This window comes from Pseudophryne corroboree, chromosome 1 (genome assembly GCF_028390025.1).
Source record: "Pseudophryne corroboree isolate aPseCor3 chromosome 1, aPseCor3.hap2, whole genome shotgun sequence".
NCBI classification, from domain to species: Eukaryota; Metazoa; Chordata; class Amphibia; order Anura; family Myobatrachidae; genus Pseudophryne; species Pseudophryne corroboree.
Window position 1 is genome coordinate 41,775,753 of NC_086444.1, and position 18,308 is coordinate 41,794,060.

General features: G+C 50.2%; 1 protein-coding gene across 3 annotated transcripts in view; it reads right to left on the bottom strand.

Moving 5' to 3' along the window:
- Positions 1–18,308, bottom strand: part of HDHD2 (haloacid dehalogenase like hydrolase domain containing 2) — a 76,653-nt gene that overhangs the window by 26,043 nt on the left and 32,302 nt on the right. For all 3 annotated transcript variants that reach the window (XM_063958662.1, XM_063958643.1, XM_063958651.1), the window contains exon 5: positions 684–900. In XM_063958662.1, coding sequence (XP_063814732.1) covers positions 684–900 — 217 coding nt within the window. The remainder of the gene's footprint in view (positions 1–683; positions 901–18,308) is intronic.

The window sequence follows — 18,308 nt, forward strand, 5'->3', positions numbered from 1 at the left end:
TCCTACCGGCAAATCAGTGTGCACTGGACCACCCATTAAGCCGATCGCCAGTAACAATCTAATTGCGGTCCGCCTGGCCAGGAACAGATTTACATGGCCATCCTGAACCGGGAGAACTACAACTACCCAGCAGCCCCCAAGCTCTGCCTCCCCTTCCTTCTAATCAGTGGGCCTTCGGCTGGTAAAATACACAATGTGACGTGATGACGCTGTGCTGAATGCGCCCTGTGTTTGCCTGTGAAAAGCACCAGAGAGGAGGAGCTTCAGTGCACCAGAGAGGAGGAGCTCTCACCAGTGAGGAGGAGCTTCAGTGCACCAGAGAGGAGGAGCTTCAGTGCACCAGAGAGGAGGAGCTCTCACCAGAGAGGAGCTCAGTGCACCAGAGAGGAGGAGCTTCAGTTCACCAGAGAGGAGGAGCTTCAGTGCACCTGAGAGGAGGAGCTTCAGTGCACCAGAGAGGAGGAGCTTCAGGAGCACACTAGCACCAGGGGGACGCTCACGCTGATGTGACTGAGATAAGGTAGCAGTTGGGGATGGGGGGGATTTGGGGGAGCAGCCTATTTTGTCAGTCCTGGGTCCCACAATTTCTGCTGGCAGCCCCGGCCTCTAATCCAGGAGACACCCGTGAATACTGTACACTAAGTACCACCCCGCATGGCTTATCGGAACCACTTCCAACTTACATCCCCGATCATGACGGATTCCTCCGTGCTGCAGCCGGTACCTCTCAGGGCTTCCAGGAAAAACGTCCTCTCTGGCTTCCCCACCACCGTGGCTTTCGTGTCCGTGGCATATTCCAAGCCTGTGACAAACGGACCGGGACCCAGCGCTAGTCCATCTTTCCTCTTGTAGTACCTGGCCTTGTGGATGGCGATGATGGGAGCCCCATCCAGCACCAGCCTGGAAGGGACCAAGAGAAAGATTAAGGATCAATGATCCTGATAGAGAAAGTATGTGGAGCCGGGTGTAATGCAATGCGAGGCGGAGCGCTGAGATTCCGGCCGAACCTGTACGTTTTTTGTTTGTTTTTTAAAGCGCCAATCATTTACAAGGCAAAGGCAACCTGGTTTTCCCTTGTAAATGGTTGGCGCTTTAAAAATAAGTGAGTTCAGCCGTGATGTCGGAGCTCCGGCCACCCTGCACCGTTTCCCCTTACATGAAAACAGGCAGAGATTATGCGGCTCTCTAGAAGTTCTGGGCAAGTTGTAATGAACATTTATAGACCTATAATGCAAGACTGAACCCTGCTTATTTATTCACCCTTCCGTCTATAACATTATATACTGCCGACATCACATCAGAGGCCGCACACTGGGGGTAATTCCAAGTTGATCGCAGCAGGAAAATTTTTAGCAGTTGGGCAAAACCATGTGCACTGCAGGGGAGGCAGATATAACATGTGCAGAGAGAGTTAGATTTGGGTGGGGGTGTGTTCAATCTGCAATCTAATTTGCAGTGTAAATATAAAGCAGCCAGTATTTACCCTGCACAGAAACAAAATAACCCACCCAAATCTATCTCTCTCTGCAAATGTTATATCTGCCTCCCCTGCAGTGCACATGGCAGGCTCCTTTGGGTAACTTCTCCACTTTATCTCTCTCCTAGGGTTGATATATCCCTCCCCCCCCCCCAATATTCTGACTAACTTAATTACAAAAAGTGATGACTCTCAGGCCACCCAAAGCACCTTCTCCCCCCCCTCGGGATGCCGGCGGTCATGTGACTAATGCAGGAAGACCGACAGCCAACATCCTGGAGGTAACTAAGAGACTGGGTTAAGAGGAGGAGGGTTTAGGGTTAGGCACGGGGGAAGGGGGGGCGGTATAGGGTTTAGCCCTACGTGCCACCTCAGGAGGGTTAGGGTAGGGGAGTGTGGGGGTGGTAAAAATACATACCCCCTCCGATGTCGGCATCTTCAATGTCGGGATGCCGGTGTCTGTGTCGGCATCCTGACAGCCGGGGTAACATACCGAAACCCCCACCCTCCTTTTACGCCCTGGAAATTCAACTTAATTTTTCCATCTCTAAACTTTGGTGGAGATTTAGCAACTTCTACAGAGGGCGAGTGACTGTGGTTTCCATAGCAACCAATCGAAGTCTAGCTATCATTTCTTTAGCACATTCAATACATGATCAGTAAAATCTGATTGGTTGCTATGGATGAGCCTGCGGTTTGCCCTGTTTAGAAAGTCTAATAAATCAGAGTATAAGGAATGGGCCATTCCTGCGTACGGTGCACTAACGATGTGTAACGTGGTCTCTGCCGAGTGTCACCCTCTGATTGTGTCAGACGCAGCACGCATCCTTCTCCTACCGACTCTGCCATATGCCATAATAAAGCCCTGGCTCTCCTCTACCAAGCTGTCTAAAGCGTGGATAAAGTGGAGAGAGATAAAGTACCAGCCAATCAGCTACCAACTGTCAGTTTTCAAACACAGCCTGTAACATGGCAGGTAGAAGCTGATTGGTTGGCAATTTATCTCCGTCCACTTTCTCTCAATGGCTTAAGTACATAGACCCCATAGTTACTAAAGTTCCATCTGGTACGAACTTCGGGTTTGGTTCACTGGGTCGACTCTAACTAGGTCGACAGTTATTAGGTCAACCACTATTGGTCGACAGTGACTAGGTCGACACCTGAAATAGATCAACATGGAAAAGGTCGACATGAGGGGTTTTTTGTGTTGTTTTCTTCGTAAAAAGTGACCGGGAACCCCAATTAGTGCACCGTGTCTGCTCGCCATGCGTCGGGAAGGTTACCGTTCCCAATCGTAGTCCACGTGGATGAAAAAAATTGTGAAAAACGCATGTCGCCCTTTTCGTGTGTCCACCTAAAGACCATGTTGACCGATAGTGGTCGACCTAAAGACCGGAAATCCGAAATTTAAGCTGCTCTTCCCTGTCTAAGTGAGGGGTATACAGTAACTACACACAATCTGTGGCACCGCCAGATACAACCTCAGGTATTCCCGATAGGTTTCCCAGTCTATGACAGATGGGTATCACCGGAAGATTTTCTTAAATTCCCATATAATTTTCCATAGGTCAACTAGGGCGCCATATACCTAACTATCCGCAAAATCTGCTGCGTGTTCCGGCAACAAATGACCCCGCACCAAAGTAATATCTACATAATGGTTTCCATCAGATGGTGAAACAGGTGTAATATACAGTTAGGGAATGGCACGTGCCCCCAATCAGCACTCTGGCGCACACAGAATGTGCATCTGTAGTCAGAGCCGCACTTCCAGCCTCCAGCAGAGGAATAGGTGTTAGCGGAGGCGAGTGGTTCATATTTAGAATCTGTTTCAGGAAAATGTTTAGAATTTAAAAAAAAAAAAAAAAAAAACAGCTGCAGTTAATAAGTTGGACAAGTAGGAGCAGAAATTCTCCCTGGGTGGATTGGGCGATGTTGAGAGCCATACCTCCACCAACTTCTCCAGTAAGTAGGACCCATGTGTCACTATTATCACTGACCTGGTTTGGGAGTGTTGTGGACTCGGGGCTTCTTCCGATGACCGGGAAGAGGAACCGCCACTGGGTCGCAGTAGGGATGGCCGGATGTAGGTCTTCCTCATGCAGGACTACGTCGGCAGGCGGGAGGCACAGAGGAGTTCTTGACGGTCTCCTGTAAGACAAGACTCGTAGAAATACTGAAGGCTGGGGTACTGAGATATTAGAGGTACCGTGATGTCGGAGGCTCCGCGGTATTGGGGTTCTGAGGTGCTGGAAGTACAGGGCGTGCTAGGAGGCCCCTGGAGGTACGGAGATGCTTGGAGGCACGAGGTGCTTGGAGGCACGGAGGTGCTTGGAGGCACGGAGGTGCTTGGAGGCACGAGGTGCTTGGAGGCACGGAGGTGCTTGAAGGCACGAGGGTACTTGGAGGCACGGAGGTGCTTGGAGGCACGGAGGTGCTTGGAGGCACGGGGTGCTTGGAGGCACGGAGGTGCTTGGAGGCACGGAGGTGCTTGGAGGCACGGAGGTGCTTGGAGGCACGGGATGCTTGGAGGCACAGGATGCTTGGAGGCACAGGACGAGGGAGCTCTGGAATCACAGCTTCCGAAGGAGAAACGAAGATACTCAGGCACCGGATCTCTGCCTGGTATCCGCTTTTAAACTCCCCGCCCCAGCCTGATTGACGGAGCAGGCAGGTGACGTCAGACCTGCTCCGCCTGCTTGCCCTCACTTGCGATGGCGGCGTCCCTGCTTCCGGGAAGCCGCCGGGGAGCAGCGCCGACCCGCCACTGAATCCGGAGACCGCCAGGGGGAACGAGGCGCCGGGCAGACCAGACCACCCGTAGGGACAAGCGCGGCCGCCGCGGCCGCTGCAGGTTTGTAACAGTACCCCCTCCTCCAGGAGTGGCCCCTGGACACTTCCCGGGCTTAGTCGGATGTTTGGAGTGGAAGATCCGAATCAGACGAGGAGCCATTACTTCAGTAGCTCCAATCCAACTTCTTTCCTCAGGACCGTAACCCTTCCAGTCCACCAAGTACTGTAATTTTTTATGAAGATAACGGGAGTCAAGAATAGCTTTGATTTCAAACTCTGCTCCGGCTTCTGCCACTACTGACGTTGACCTAGGGAGTGCTGAGTGGAACCGATTCAGAACGAGGGGACGGAGTAGAGAAACATGAAAGGCGTTAGGTACTCGAAGATGGGCAGGCAAACCCAGTTTACAGACCACAGGATTTAAGACTTTTAGCACAGGGTAGGGCCCGATGAACCTTGGAGCGAATTTCATGGTAGGCACCTTCAGCCGGAGGTTCCGTGTGGACAGCCATACCCTGTCCCCAACTTTATATTGAGGTGCAGCTCGCCGTTTCTTATCTGCGAAGAACTTGTACCGAGCCGAAACCTGCTTAAGATTGGCATGAACCTTCCTCCAAATTTGTCCAAAGTGTCGTAGAGTGGATACTACAGCAGGAACCTCTACTAACGGAAGGCTTGGAAATTCCGGAACACGGGGATGGAACCCGTAATTGACGAAAAATGGTGATTCCCCAGTGGAAGAATGAAACAAATGGTTGTGGGCAAACTCCGCCCAAGGCAGCAACTCCACCCAATTGTCCTGTGAAGGAGAGAGGTACAGACGAAGAAAAGTCTCTAGATCCTGATTGACACGTTCCGTTTGTCCATTTGTTTGGGGATGATAAGCAGACGAAAACTTAAGTTTGATTTGCAGAGTCGAACAAAGGGCTTTCCAAAACCTGGCGGTGAACTGTACTCCTCGGTCAGAAACAATCTCTTGTGGCAACCCATGCAAACGAAAATGTTCTCGGATAAACAGTAGTGCCAGTTTCGGTGCTGTTGGAAGACCAGTCAAGGGCACAAAGTGTGCCATCTTCGAAAAACGGTCAACGATAACCCAAACGGTGTTGAAACCTTTGGAACAGGGCAGGTCAGTGACGAAGTCCATGGAAATGTGAGTCCAGGGTCTCACAGGGATAGGCAGAGGACGAAGTAACCCTGCAGGAGGCAAACGAGGAGATTTGTGTTGTGTACATTGGGGACAGGAATTAACGCAATCTTGTACATCCTTCCTCATGGTGTTCCACCAGTAAGATCTTTGCAGAAACTTGTACATCTTCTGAGCGCCGGGATGACCGGAAAACTTGGAGTTATGGACCCACAGTAGTATCCTTGAGCGGAATCTAGCTGGTACGGACATTCTTCCAGGAGGAGGAGCTGGAGTAGTTAAAGCAACAGAGACAGAAACTGGATTCAGAATTAAACCCCGCTCCGGAGGTTCATCCTCGTCAGAGGAAACTTGTGAACGAGAAAGTGCATCTGCTTTAATATTGAGACTCCCGGCCCGGTACTTGATAATGAACGAGAATCGGGAAAAGAAAAGTGCCCATCTTGCCTGGCGAGGATTCAAGCACTGTGCGGATTTGATGTACAGCAAATTCTTGTGATCTGTGTAGATAGTAAACACGTGTTTAGCCCCTTCCAGAAGATATCTCCATTCTTCCAAGGCAGACTTGATTGCCAAGAGTTCCTGGTCTCCAATAGTGTAGTTCCGTTCGGCCGGAGAGAACTTACGAGAATGGAAGCCACACGGATGTAGTTTCTTATCAGAGGAATACTGGGAGAGAACAGCCCCAACTCCGACTGAAGACGCATCAACTTCTAAGAAGAAGGGTTCATCGAAATCTGGTTGTTTGAGAACTGGAGCCGTCATGAAGGCTAATTTTAAACGAGAAAAAGCTAAAATGGCTTCCGGGGACCACAGACTAGGATTGGAACCCTTCCTCGTCAGGGCAGTAATGGGCGCAACAATGGTGGAGAAACCCTTAATGAATTTCCTGTAGTAGTTCGCAAAGCCCAGGAATCTTTGTATTGCTTTCAGGGAAAGAGGTTGAGTCCAGTCACGAATGGCAGATAACTTTTCCGGATCCATGCGAAGCTCCGTCCCCGAGATGACATAACCGAGGAACGGAATAGATGTTACTTCAAAGGTACACTTGGAGAGCTTGGCGTAGAGATGATTCTCTCGTAAACGGTGTAGTACTTCTTTGACTTGTAACCTGTGTTCGACAAGATTCTTGGAAAAAATCAATATGTCGTCCAAATATACCACAACGCTCTGATACAGCATATCACGAAAGATTTCATTGACGAATCCCTGGAAAACCGCGGGAGCATTACTAAGACCAAATGGCATCACCAAGTATTCGTAATGCCCATCTCGGGTATTAAAGGCAGTCTTCCATTCATCCCCCTCTCGGATGCGTATAAGATTATAAGCTCCTCTCAAGTCGAGTTTGGAAAAAATGCGGGCCCCACGAACCCTATCAAATAACTCTGTGATTAGTGGCAAAGGGTACTTATTCTTAATAGTAATGTCATTTAGGCCGCGGTAGTCGATGCATGGTCTCAACCCTCCGTCTTTTTTCTTCACAAAAAAGAAGCCTGCACCAGCAGGGGAGGAAGAGGGGCGAATGAATCCTTTGAGCAGATTGGACTTAATATACTCCGACATGGCTTGGGTCTCAGGAAGAGACAGAGGATATGTGCGACCACGGGGTGGCGTCTTCCCTGGGACAAGGTCAATAGAGCAGTCCCAAGGCCTGTGAGGTGGTAATAGGTCCGCAGCTTGTTCCGAAAACACGTCCTTGTACCCTTGATATGCCTCCGGAATGTGCTCTTCATCCGTCTTGGAAGTGACACGGAGCGGACAGACAGGAGTAAGACAATTAGTGTGACAAAAGGAACTCCAGGACAGAATTTGTGACGACTTCCAGTCGATGTGGGGATTATGACTTTTTAGCCAAGGTATTCCAAGAACCAGATCATGGGACATTTCTGGGATTACCAAGAGTTCCAAATCTTCCTGATGTAGAGCCCCGACCTGCAGCTTAACTGGCCCCGTGCGCCACCTTATAAGACCTTTGGCAATTCTAGTCCCATTGATAGCCGTCAGTGAGATTGGCCGCTCGATAGGCCGTAACTTCAAACCCAAACTTTGGGCACAGATGGAAGAAACGAAGTTCCCCGCAGCTCCGGAGTCCAATAGGGCTTCACAAGACTTGGAGACTGAGTTGGAGACTAGAGTTACTGGAAGCAAACAGTCCGAAGTTGGAGAAGCTTTTGTCGCAACTCCCAGCTTGACTCCTCCGGAACAAGCTAGGACTGCCCGTTTCCCGGACGGACTTTACAAGATTTAAGAAAATGATCTGCGGCTCCACAGTAAAGGCAGAGTTTACCCTCACGACGACGCTGTCGTTCTTCTGGAGACAGTCGGGAGCGGTTAATTTGCATGGGCTCATCTGAGCTAGGTGAGGCCACCGGCCTAGGAGTAGGATTCCGGAGCCTGGGACGATCTGAATGACTACGTTCTCTTCCACGCTCTTGCATCCGAAGATCCACCTTGACGCACAGAGAAATCAAATCTTCTAATGGATCCGGCAGATCTCTAGTAACCAGCTCATCTTTCAGCCGGTCGGAAAGACCGTTCCAGAAGGCAGCTCTCAGGGCGTCATTATTCCAGCGTAGTTCGGAAGCAATGGTCTGGAAATGAACCACATACTGGCCCACGGAACGGGCGCCTTGCCGAACATGGAGCAAATCGGAAGAAGCCGTGGTCATTCTGCCGGGTTCGTCGAAAATCCTTCGAAAGGACGAGATGAAGTTGGTATAGTTGGAAACCATGGGATCGGACTGTTCCCATAGTGGAGACACCCAATCCAAAGCAGAACCTTCCAATAAAGAAATGATATATGCTACCTTGGACCGGTCTGTAGGAAAGTTGTGTGCAAGTAGCTCGAAATGTACCTCGCATTGGTTCAAGAAACCGCGGCAATTTTTGGGATTCCCATTATAGCGGGACGGAGTAGGCAACTGAAGACGTGGAGTGATACCAGCCGATGGTTGAACATTACTGGCAACGACAACTGGTGCGACCACTGGAGCAGGAGCCGGAATTACTGAGGCCAGAGACGCCTGGATCTGATCCAGACGTCCGGACAACTGCTGGAGGTACTGCATCACCTGGCCTTGCGCCGCCTCCTGACTTTGTACTCGGGAAGCCAGGTTCTGGATGGCACTCGAGTCCGTGTTCCGAATCCCCGAGTCCATTAGGCCTGAGTATACTATCACTGACCTGGTTTGGGAGTGTTGTGGACTCGGGGCTTCTTCCGATGACCGGGAAGAGGAACCGCCACTGGGTCGCAGTAGGGATGGCCGGATGTAGGTCTTCCTCATGCAGGACTACGTCGGCAGGCGGGAGGCACAGAGGAGTTCTTGACGGTCTCCTGTAAGACAAGACTCGTAGAAATACTGAAGGCTGGGGTACTGAGATATTAGAGGTACCGTGATGTCGGAGGCTCCGCGGTATTGGGGTTCTGAGGTGCTGGAAGTACAGGGCGTGCTAGGAGGCCCCTGGAGGTACGGAGATGCTTGGAGGCACGAGGTGCTTGGAGGCACGGAGGTGCTTGGAGGCACGGAGGTGCTTGGAGGCACGAGGTGCTTGGAGGCACGGAGGTGCTTGAAGGCACGAGGGTACTTGGAGGCACGGAGGTGCTTGGAGGCACGGAGGTGCTTGGAGGCACGGGGTGCTTGGAGGCACGGAGGTGCTTGGAGGCACGGAGGTGCTTGGAGGCACGGAGGTGCTTGGAGGCACGGGATGCTTGGAGGCACAGGATGCTTGGAGGCACAGGACGAGGGAGCTCTGGAATCACAGCTTCCGAAGGAGAAACGAAGATACTCAGGCACCGGATCTCTGCCTGGTATCCGCTTTTAAACTCCCCGCCCCAGCCTGATTGACGGAGCAGGCAGGTGACGTCAGACCTGCTCCGCCTGCTTGCCCTCACTTGCGATGGCGGCGTCCCTGCTTCCGGGAAGCCGCCGGGGAGCAGCGCCGACCCGCCACTGAATCCGGAGACCGCCAGGGGGAACGAGGCGCCGGGCAGACCAGACCACCCGTAGGGACAAGCGCGGCCGCCGCGGCCGCTGCAGGTTTGTAACAACTATGACCTAGGGATCCCAGGATGACAGACCATGGAGCTCATTTATCAACGAGTGATAAGACTCATGGGGGAGATTCGAATGTTTGAAAAGTCAGTTGGGAGTCTGTTTTTTCCTATCTAATAGACAGACACCCAACCGACTTTTCAAACATTTGAATCTCCCCCATTGCGTATGATAAATGGTACTCTAGCCAATCAGCTTCTAACTGTCATGTGTTCAGCTCCCAACTGTCATCTGTTTGAAAAATGACAGTTGGGAGCTTATTGACTGGAGCACCATTTATCATACGAAACGAGTTGCATCACTTGTTGATAAATGGGCCCCATAATTCCTCCGGTCAGCGTTGAGGAATATGTGTAAATGGTGTCCGGAAGCGGCAGTTACAGGGTTGGGGATATAGGTATGACTATGGACAACCCTTATCACATGCCCCAGACAGAGCCAACGTCTGGCGTAGCGGTTCCTGCAATATGTGTGTGTACCGGCACGTATCAGAGCAGAGCTGTATCAGCTTCTTATCACAGGTCTATCCTATGTAGTGCAATCACAGCTTTCTGATCTCCGCCAGGAATCCTGTAATCACTGTTCCTTATCAGTTCCCTGTCCGCTTACAGTCCACGGTAACACCGCACTCTGATCCTAAGGCAAGTTTTTTTTCTTTTGATCTCCAATCATTTATGGTAAGATTTGTGGCAATCCGATTTGCCCGTCCTTCCAAACTTCTCCCTCCGCTCCGAGTTACTGCCACCTGCTGAGATCCGCGCCATCCCACAATGACAGTATTCCGTTTTAAACCCCAGATTCATGTTAATGGTGAGCTGCTCCACTGTAGCGTGTTGGGAAGTTACAGAGCGTGACCAGACGACCTCAGTCTGACAGGCCATCACAGATTTTTGTTCTATTATTAGGAATTCCGTCTTAAACTGGGTACACACTGAGCGACATGCTGTCCAATCCGGAGGATTGGATCGATATATCGCTCACAATGGCACATATTGGGCAACTGAATTGCGATCGAATCGCTGGGGCCATTAGCAAAATGGCAACTGATGCTGAATAGGGTCATAGGTCAGGAAAATGACTAGATCACTTACTATGTGAGAATATCCCTTGAGCATAATCATGTGTTCCTATAATTCTAGAACGTGCACAGTGCATTCAAAGACATTAATATACATTTACAGTACATGTAACATGATAGTTCATATGAAAATGGCGCCGCAGCACAAGGGATTAACCTCAGTACCGCAACTGCCACCCTGGGGTGTCCGGCCACACTGACGGTGGAATAATAATCTATATATTACTGTAATATCTACTGCTATTAAGACACATGCTATATACCCAGTTAGAGCCCTGTAGAAGATATAAAGAAAGTGAGATGTATTATTAACCCAGGAATACGGGGAAACAAGTAACCGGTCCCCTCAGTTACCCCGTCTGTATGGTAAGTGTTAGGGGGAAGCCGATGTGGTGCATGCTGGGTAGAGACACCGGCCTTCCTGCCGCCATGTTGCCAGTAGTCACCATTGTTGGCCTCTAGCCGTTCCCTGCTTCTGTCCTCCTCTTCTCCTCCATTCCTAGCAGTCCAGAGCCGTCAGGAGGAGGACGAGGCTGTAGCCGAGACACCGAGAGCTGGGACCGGGCTATCTGGGCCCCGTGTTCAGCAAGGATGGAAAGCACTGCTGTGGGACTACAGGCACAGGAGCAGGGGCCCGGCTGGGTGAGGGGTGGACTGTCAAGAGGCATGAATAGCAGCCAAGCGCACAACGTGATGACCTCATTTGTATCACAATAAAGAGAATAGGGATGATTCTGCATTGGAAGCAAAGGAAGACAAGCAAGTAACTTTGCACCTGAACAAACCATGGTGCAATGCTAGGGCGGCAAACACATTTATTATTTTTGTATGCAGGGTAAATAAGAGCTGCTTTCGCATGTAGCCCACACATGCTGGGCAGCTTGATTCTCACACTGTAATGTAGATCTGAGCAAGGACTCACCTCTCCCCCTCTAATCTCTCTGCACGTGTTGCGTGTGCCCCGCCTGCAGCACAGCATGGTGTTACCCAGGTGTAAAGTTATTGACTCTGAGCTAGGGCATGCCCCTCCCACATCTAATCTCTCTGCACGTGTTACGTCTGCAGCACAGCATGGTGTTACCCAGGTGCAAAGTTACTGGCTCAGAGCTAGGACATGCCCCTCCCACATCTAATATCTCTGCACGTGTTACGTCTGCCCCACCTGCAGCGCAGCATGGTGTTACCCAGGTGTAAAGTTACTGGCTCTGAGCTAGGGCATGCCCCTCCCACATCTAATCTCTCTGCACGTGTTACGTCTGCAGCACAGCATGGTGTTACCCAGGTGCAAAGTTACTGGCTCAGAGCTAGGACATGCCCCTCCCACATCTAATATCTCTGCACGTGTTACGTCTGCCCCACCTGCAGCGCAGCATGGTGTTACCCAGGTGCAAAGTTACTGGCTCTGAGCTAGGGTATGCCCCTCCCACATCTAATCTCTCTGCACGTGTTACGTCTGCAGCACAGCATGGTGTTACCCAGGTGCAAAGTTACTGGCACAGAGCTAGGACATGCCCCTCCCACATCTAATATCTCTGCACGTGTTACGTCTGCCCCGTCTGCAGCGTAGCATGGTGCTTCCCAGGTGCAAAGTTACTGGCTCAGAGCTAGGACACGTCCCTCCCACATCTAATCTCTCTGCACGTGTTACATCTGCCCCGACTGCAGCGCAGCATGGTGTTACGCAAGTGCAAAGTTACTGGCTCTGAGCAAGGACACGACCCTCCCACATCTAATCTCTCTGCACATGTTACGTCTACCTGCCTGCAGCGCAGCATGGTGCTACCCAGGTGCAAAGTTACTGGCTCTTTTTCTTTTCTTCCAGCTCAGAATCAGACCCCAATATGTTTTGTATTTATTTTGCATTCCATCTGGCTCTTGTTGTTTATACCATCCTGTTTATGAGCCAATAATTGTTACGTTTTCTACTGGTGTTTATTCTGTGATCCTCAGCTGTTCCAATACGATTAATTTGGGCCCCTGGATCACTCAACACTTAGAGCCCGATTCAGACTCTGCGCTGTCCAAACTTGCGCCCACTTTGTGCCCTTAGGGTGCTGTTACACGCTGGGATCAGCGCTCCCTATTGCACAGGGTCACGTGGGCGTACCAGGCTGCACTGCGGCAGTATATGTAAAATCCCGCACTGCAGACAGACGCGCACCATTTATATAATACATAGGATATTGCTGGGGACAACCGACAGGTTATTACACAGGCAAATGGCAACAGGACCATTGACCTGGGACAAGACTGGGGTTCATTCTACCATCCGTGTCCTTGTACGCAGAAAGGGAAAGACGGCCCTGAGTTATACAACATAGAACTTAGAAAGCTGCACTGTAATTAAGACCATCACCGTATTCCACTTACAGATACAGGGGTGATAAGATAAGCAGCCGGGAGATTAGATAAAATTGGGGATGGTGTCCCAGCCCCCTTCGTGCTATGTTACACCCGGATGACCTCCCTCCTGCTCTGTGCAGGTTAGATGGGAGAGCCATAGTCCTGGGGAGGAGATGGTGGGGGGGAAGGGGGGGGGGGGAGTGTTATCAGCAATTACAGCACCTCATGAGCAAAGATAACATTTTCACTTTTGCATTTAGTAATAATTTAGCAAGACATGAGGATTTACCCAGAGTGTCAAACAGCAGCCTCCATAAGGATGTATGCAAATGTTCCTGGGCTTCCCGAGGAATAATGCTGGTCAAACACGTGCCAATACCACCAGAGAGATCACCTGGTGGGATAACAAGCCAACGTGGTGCTAAAAAGTGATGGGATGGGAATTGTCTGTCTGCTGTCTCCACTAACAAGCCGGCATTGTGATTTGGTAACCCAGGCCCATTGCTAAATTGCTGGATGTGGCTACTCACGTGGCCCGTGTTTAGCCACCTAAAGATGTCCGAGGTCTGGGAAGAAGGGAGATGAGGAACCTTCTGACTGTCCACTGTTCCTTCATCATGTTCAAAACAGAACATTGGTTGGGAATGGGAGACAAAAATAGTGACTGTCTGGCAGTATTTTTAGAAGTGCTGGCTGTAGCTGGGGGGACGCCTTAGTAGGGGGTCACCTGTACTCCATCTGGGGCTGAAAGATTGTGACAGCGGACACCAGCCTTCAAGGTTGGAGGGTGTCACAACCTCAGTGCTGTTTCCCAGCAGAAGCCTGTGAGAGACGGAGCTTAAAGTTCCAGCTACCACAGCGGTGTTCATCCAGGGGGGCAGACAGGTGGGAATCTGGCCCTCAGCAGTCAGAGCCTTCACCGAGGCCCATACTACCTTCTCAGTGAAATCTTCCCACACATTGTTGCCAGGTGGGTGGATGAGGTGGGTGTAGATTCTGGTTGCACCTCAGAAGGGAGCAGTTCAGCTCCAAAGATAGGGACTCAAGAGCGGCTCTGGTAGGCATTATGTCAATCTTTTGGTATTGGGTCAATGGTAGGGAAAAAGGAACGGGCATTCAGACACAGACAGCTTTGCAGAGTACGTACCAATGGTTCTACCGGCAGGGTGTTAGAGATCAGACTCAGGGCTATAAAGCTTGTTTCAGCCAAGAGCCTTGGGGAGTAGATCTCAATGCTTAGTATCACATGTGGACAGGGCAGCAAAACCTTCTTTTTCTGTCCTAAGTGGTCAAGTTCCACCTTACTCAGACAATTTGCTACCGGCCTTAGACTGGGATAAGTGTCTGGACATTGTTAGGACTTTGGTGACTTAGGTCTGTGAGGCCGAGGACAAGCAGGGGATGTAAGACCTGTTGGTCTTTTACACTACCTGCATAGGTCCATGACCTACATCACAACTGACCCTGGGCAGGTGGATTACTTCTGAAATTCACCAGACTGCCTTTGGGGCAGGACCTCACGACCCTGAAACTGCGAGGATGCATTTCACCAAGTTGGTGGTGGCTACTGGGCAACGTGGCACTGTGACAGGTGGATTTCTGGTTTTCAGTGCACACCTTCTTCTTCAGAGTTAATACTTTTGTGCCCAGAGCTTTGGGAATTTTGAGTGTACCCTCAATGGACGCTTCAGAAAATTGGATTTTTGTACTTTAAATCTTACTCTCGTTTATCCATTTGAAGACACTGGCTGCCCCACAATTCTGCTCTCTGTATCGTTACTCTCTATCTTTGGTATGTTTGTAAGAGTTTTGGTTCACATTAGAGAACACTGGGTTGTAGTGGGGAGGAGCTTGAAATTCAGAGATTTAAAGTGCCCAAGCGCCTGTAACTCACCACTCCACCCCATGGTATTCCGGCACTCAGGCCGCACTCCTAGTTCTGAGAGGGTTTTATTAGTGCGGTCAGATGATGCCATAATACGTAGAACCACTTTTTGGGCACAAGCTGCATTTTATGGCCAATTAGCTCAGCGTGTAAGTGCCCATACAGTGACTAGAGGGAGCTATTAGGCATTGCCTGTCTGTGTGACTGACCTACAGCTATTACATACTTTTATTTTTCTTTCTGGATAATGAGTTCCTGGGAAAAAGATCCTGTTTACTCTATGTATAAATCACCCCGTCCCTTGCCAGATTCTATTTGGACCCTTCTTAGGCATCGTGCTCATCTTGTGCACCCCCTCAGCTCAATACTGGTGCAATTTGTTTACAGATCAATTGTACGCCTATTCATTCACTATATAGTCTTGTGCACACCAGGGCCAGTATTTACTAAAAATCCGAGTCTTGCCGATTTGTGGTTTTTTTTCTAAGTCCCAATCCGGGAATTCACTAAGCAGAAAACTCGGCAGTGTCTGGTCTATTTGTAATGGTTTGATTGGCAAAGTTCTGAAATACGAATGAATAGACCATCGGTCAAACGCGGCTGTTATTTCATACAATACGGGCATTCACTATTCATTCGTATTTCGGTGTTAGTCTCTGAGTGCTCAAGTGCGGGTCTATTTTTTTTCGATTCGTTAAAAAAAGCAGTAAAAAAATAGACCTGCTTTTTCCAGTCGAGTTTGGATAACCATGCACGGATCAGTGAGATCTGTGCATGGTTATCTATGGGAAAGGGTCTGTTTAGTGTAAAAACAGAAAAATAAATTGCGTGGGGTCCCCCCTCCTAAGCATAACCAGCCTTGGGCTCTTTGAGCCGGTCCTGGTTGAAAAAATATGGGGGGGGAAATTACAGGGGTTCCCCCATATTTCATCAACCAGCACCGGGCTCTGCGCCTGGTCCTGGTTCCAAAAATACGGGGGACAAAAAGCGTAGGGGTCCCCCGTATTTTTGAAACCAGCACCGGGCTCCACTAGCCAGGTACATAATGCCACAGCCGGGGGACACTTTCATAGTGGTCCCTGCGGCCCTGGCATTACACACCCAACTAGTCACCCCTGGCCGGGGTACCCTGGAGGAGTGGGAACCCCTTAAATCAAGGGGTCCCCCCCCCTCCAGCCACCCAAGGGCCAGGGGTGAAGCCCGAGGCTGTCCCCCCCATCCAAGGGCGGCGGATGAGGAGCTGATAGCCAAGTGTAAAAAATGTGAATATTGTTTTTAGTAGCAGTACTACAAGTCCCAGCAAGCCTTCCCCGCAAGCTGGTACTTGGAGAACCACAACTACCAGCATGCGGTGGAAAACCTGGGCCGCTGGTACCTGTAGTACTACTACTAAAAAAATACCCCCAAAAAAACAGGACACACACACCGTGAAAGTATAAGTTTATTACATACATGCACACCTCCATACATACATACATACATACTTACCTATGTTCCCACGAAGCTCGGTCCTCTTCTCCATGTAGAATCCTTGGGGGACCTGTGAAAAAAATTATACTCACATAATCCAGTGTAGAATCTGTCCAATGTATAATCCACGTACTTGGCAAAATAAAAAAACGGAAACCCGACCACGCACTGAAAGGGGTCCCATGTTTACACATGGGACCCCTTTCCCCGACTGTCAGGACCCCCCCTGACTCCTGTCAAAGAGGGTCCCTTCAGCCAATCAGGGAGCGCCACGTCGTGGCACTCTCCTAATTGGCTGTGTGCTCCTGTAGTGTCTGTGAGGCAGCACACGGCAGAGATACAATATAGCGCCTATGCGCTCCATTGTAGCCAATGGTGGGAACTTTGCGGTCAGCGGTTGACCGAAGGTAACCTCACCGCTGACCGCAAAGTTCCCACCATTGGCTACAATGGAGCGCATAGGCGCTACATTGTATCTCTGCCGTGTGCTGCCTCACAGACACGACAGGAACACACAGCCAATCAGGAGAGTGCCACGACGTGGCGCTCCCTGATTGGCTGAAGGGACCCTCTTTGACAGGAGTCAGGGGGGGTCCTGGCAGTCGGGGAAAGGGGTCCCATGTGTAAACATGGGACCCCTTTCAGTGCGTGGTCGGGTTTCCGTTTTTTTGTTTTGCCAAGTACGTGGATTATACAAAGGACAGAATCTACACTGGATTATGTGAGTATAATTTTTTTCACAGGTCCCCCAAGGATTCTACATGGAGAAGAGGACCGAGCTTCGTGGGAACATAGGTAAGTATGTATGTATGTATGGAGGTGTGCATGTATGTAATAAACTTATACTTTCACGGTGTGTGTGTCCTGTTTTTTTGGGGGTATTTTTTTAGTAGTAGTACTACAGGTACCAGCGGCCCAGGTTTTCCACCGCATGCTGGCACTTGTGGTTCTCCAAGTACCAGCTTGCGGGGGAGGCTTGCTGGGACTTGTAGTACTGCTACTAAAAACAATATTCACATTTTTTACACTTGGCTATCAGCCCCCCATCCGCCGCCCTTGGATGGAGGGACAGCCTCGGGCTTCACCCCTGGCCCTTGGGTGGCTGGAGGGGGGGACCCCTTGATTTAAGGGGTTCCCACTCCTCCAGGGTACCCCGGCCAGGGGTGACTAGTTGGGTATACTATAAAAGTGTCCCCCGGCTGTGGCATTATGTACCTGGCTAGTGGAGCCCGGTGCTGGTTTCAAAAATACGGGGGACCCTTACGCTTTTTGTCCCCCGTATTTTTGGAACCAGGACCAGGCGCAGAGCCCGGTGCTGGTTGATGAAATATGGGGGAACCCCTGTCATTTTTTTCCCCCATATTTTTTCAACCAGGACCGGCTCAAAGAGCCCGAGGCTGGTTGTGCTTAGGAGGGGGGACCCCACGCATTTTTTTTCAGATTTTTAAAGACTTTAAACACCTTTTTAAGGTACACAATGAAGCCCTGCACGGATCTCACAGATCCGGCCGGGATTCCTTGTGTTTTGTCAGGAAGTGTTTTACTCATCACTCCCGTAAAACACTGCCTGACATTACGAATCACATCGACATCGGAAAATACGAATTGTGAAAAGTCGGCAGCTTAGTGAATGACCGTATCAGGATTCAAAAAGTTGCAGTAAAATGCACCCGATACCATTCGAGATCAAACACCCTTCAAAACGGCAAAAACACGAATCTTTGTAAATATACCCCCAGATCTTAGCAAGTTACTAATGAGCACCCATTAATTATTGCACCCAAAAGCAACAGATTTAGCCGTGATGCAAAAAGCCAGACGTTTCACAGATTTCTGTTCGTTACACCAGGAGTCTGCGAGCAGAAACGCCGGCCCCTGCGGCACTCACGCCCGGTCAGAGCAACAACTGAATTGCTCCGTTGGGCACCATTAATTATCGCCGCCCTAAAAAAACAATTGAACTGCCCCAAAATAGTACAATGACACAGCAGCTTATGATTTGCGAGTGCAGTTGCGGATAAAGGGGGTCATTCCAAGTTGATCGCTAGCTGAAATTGTTC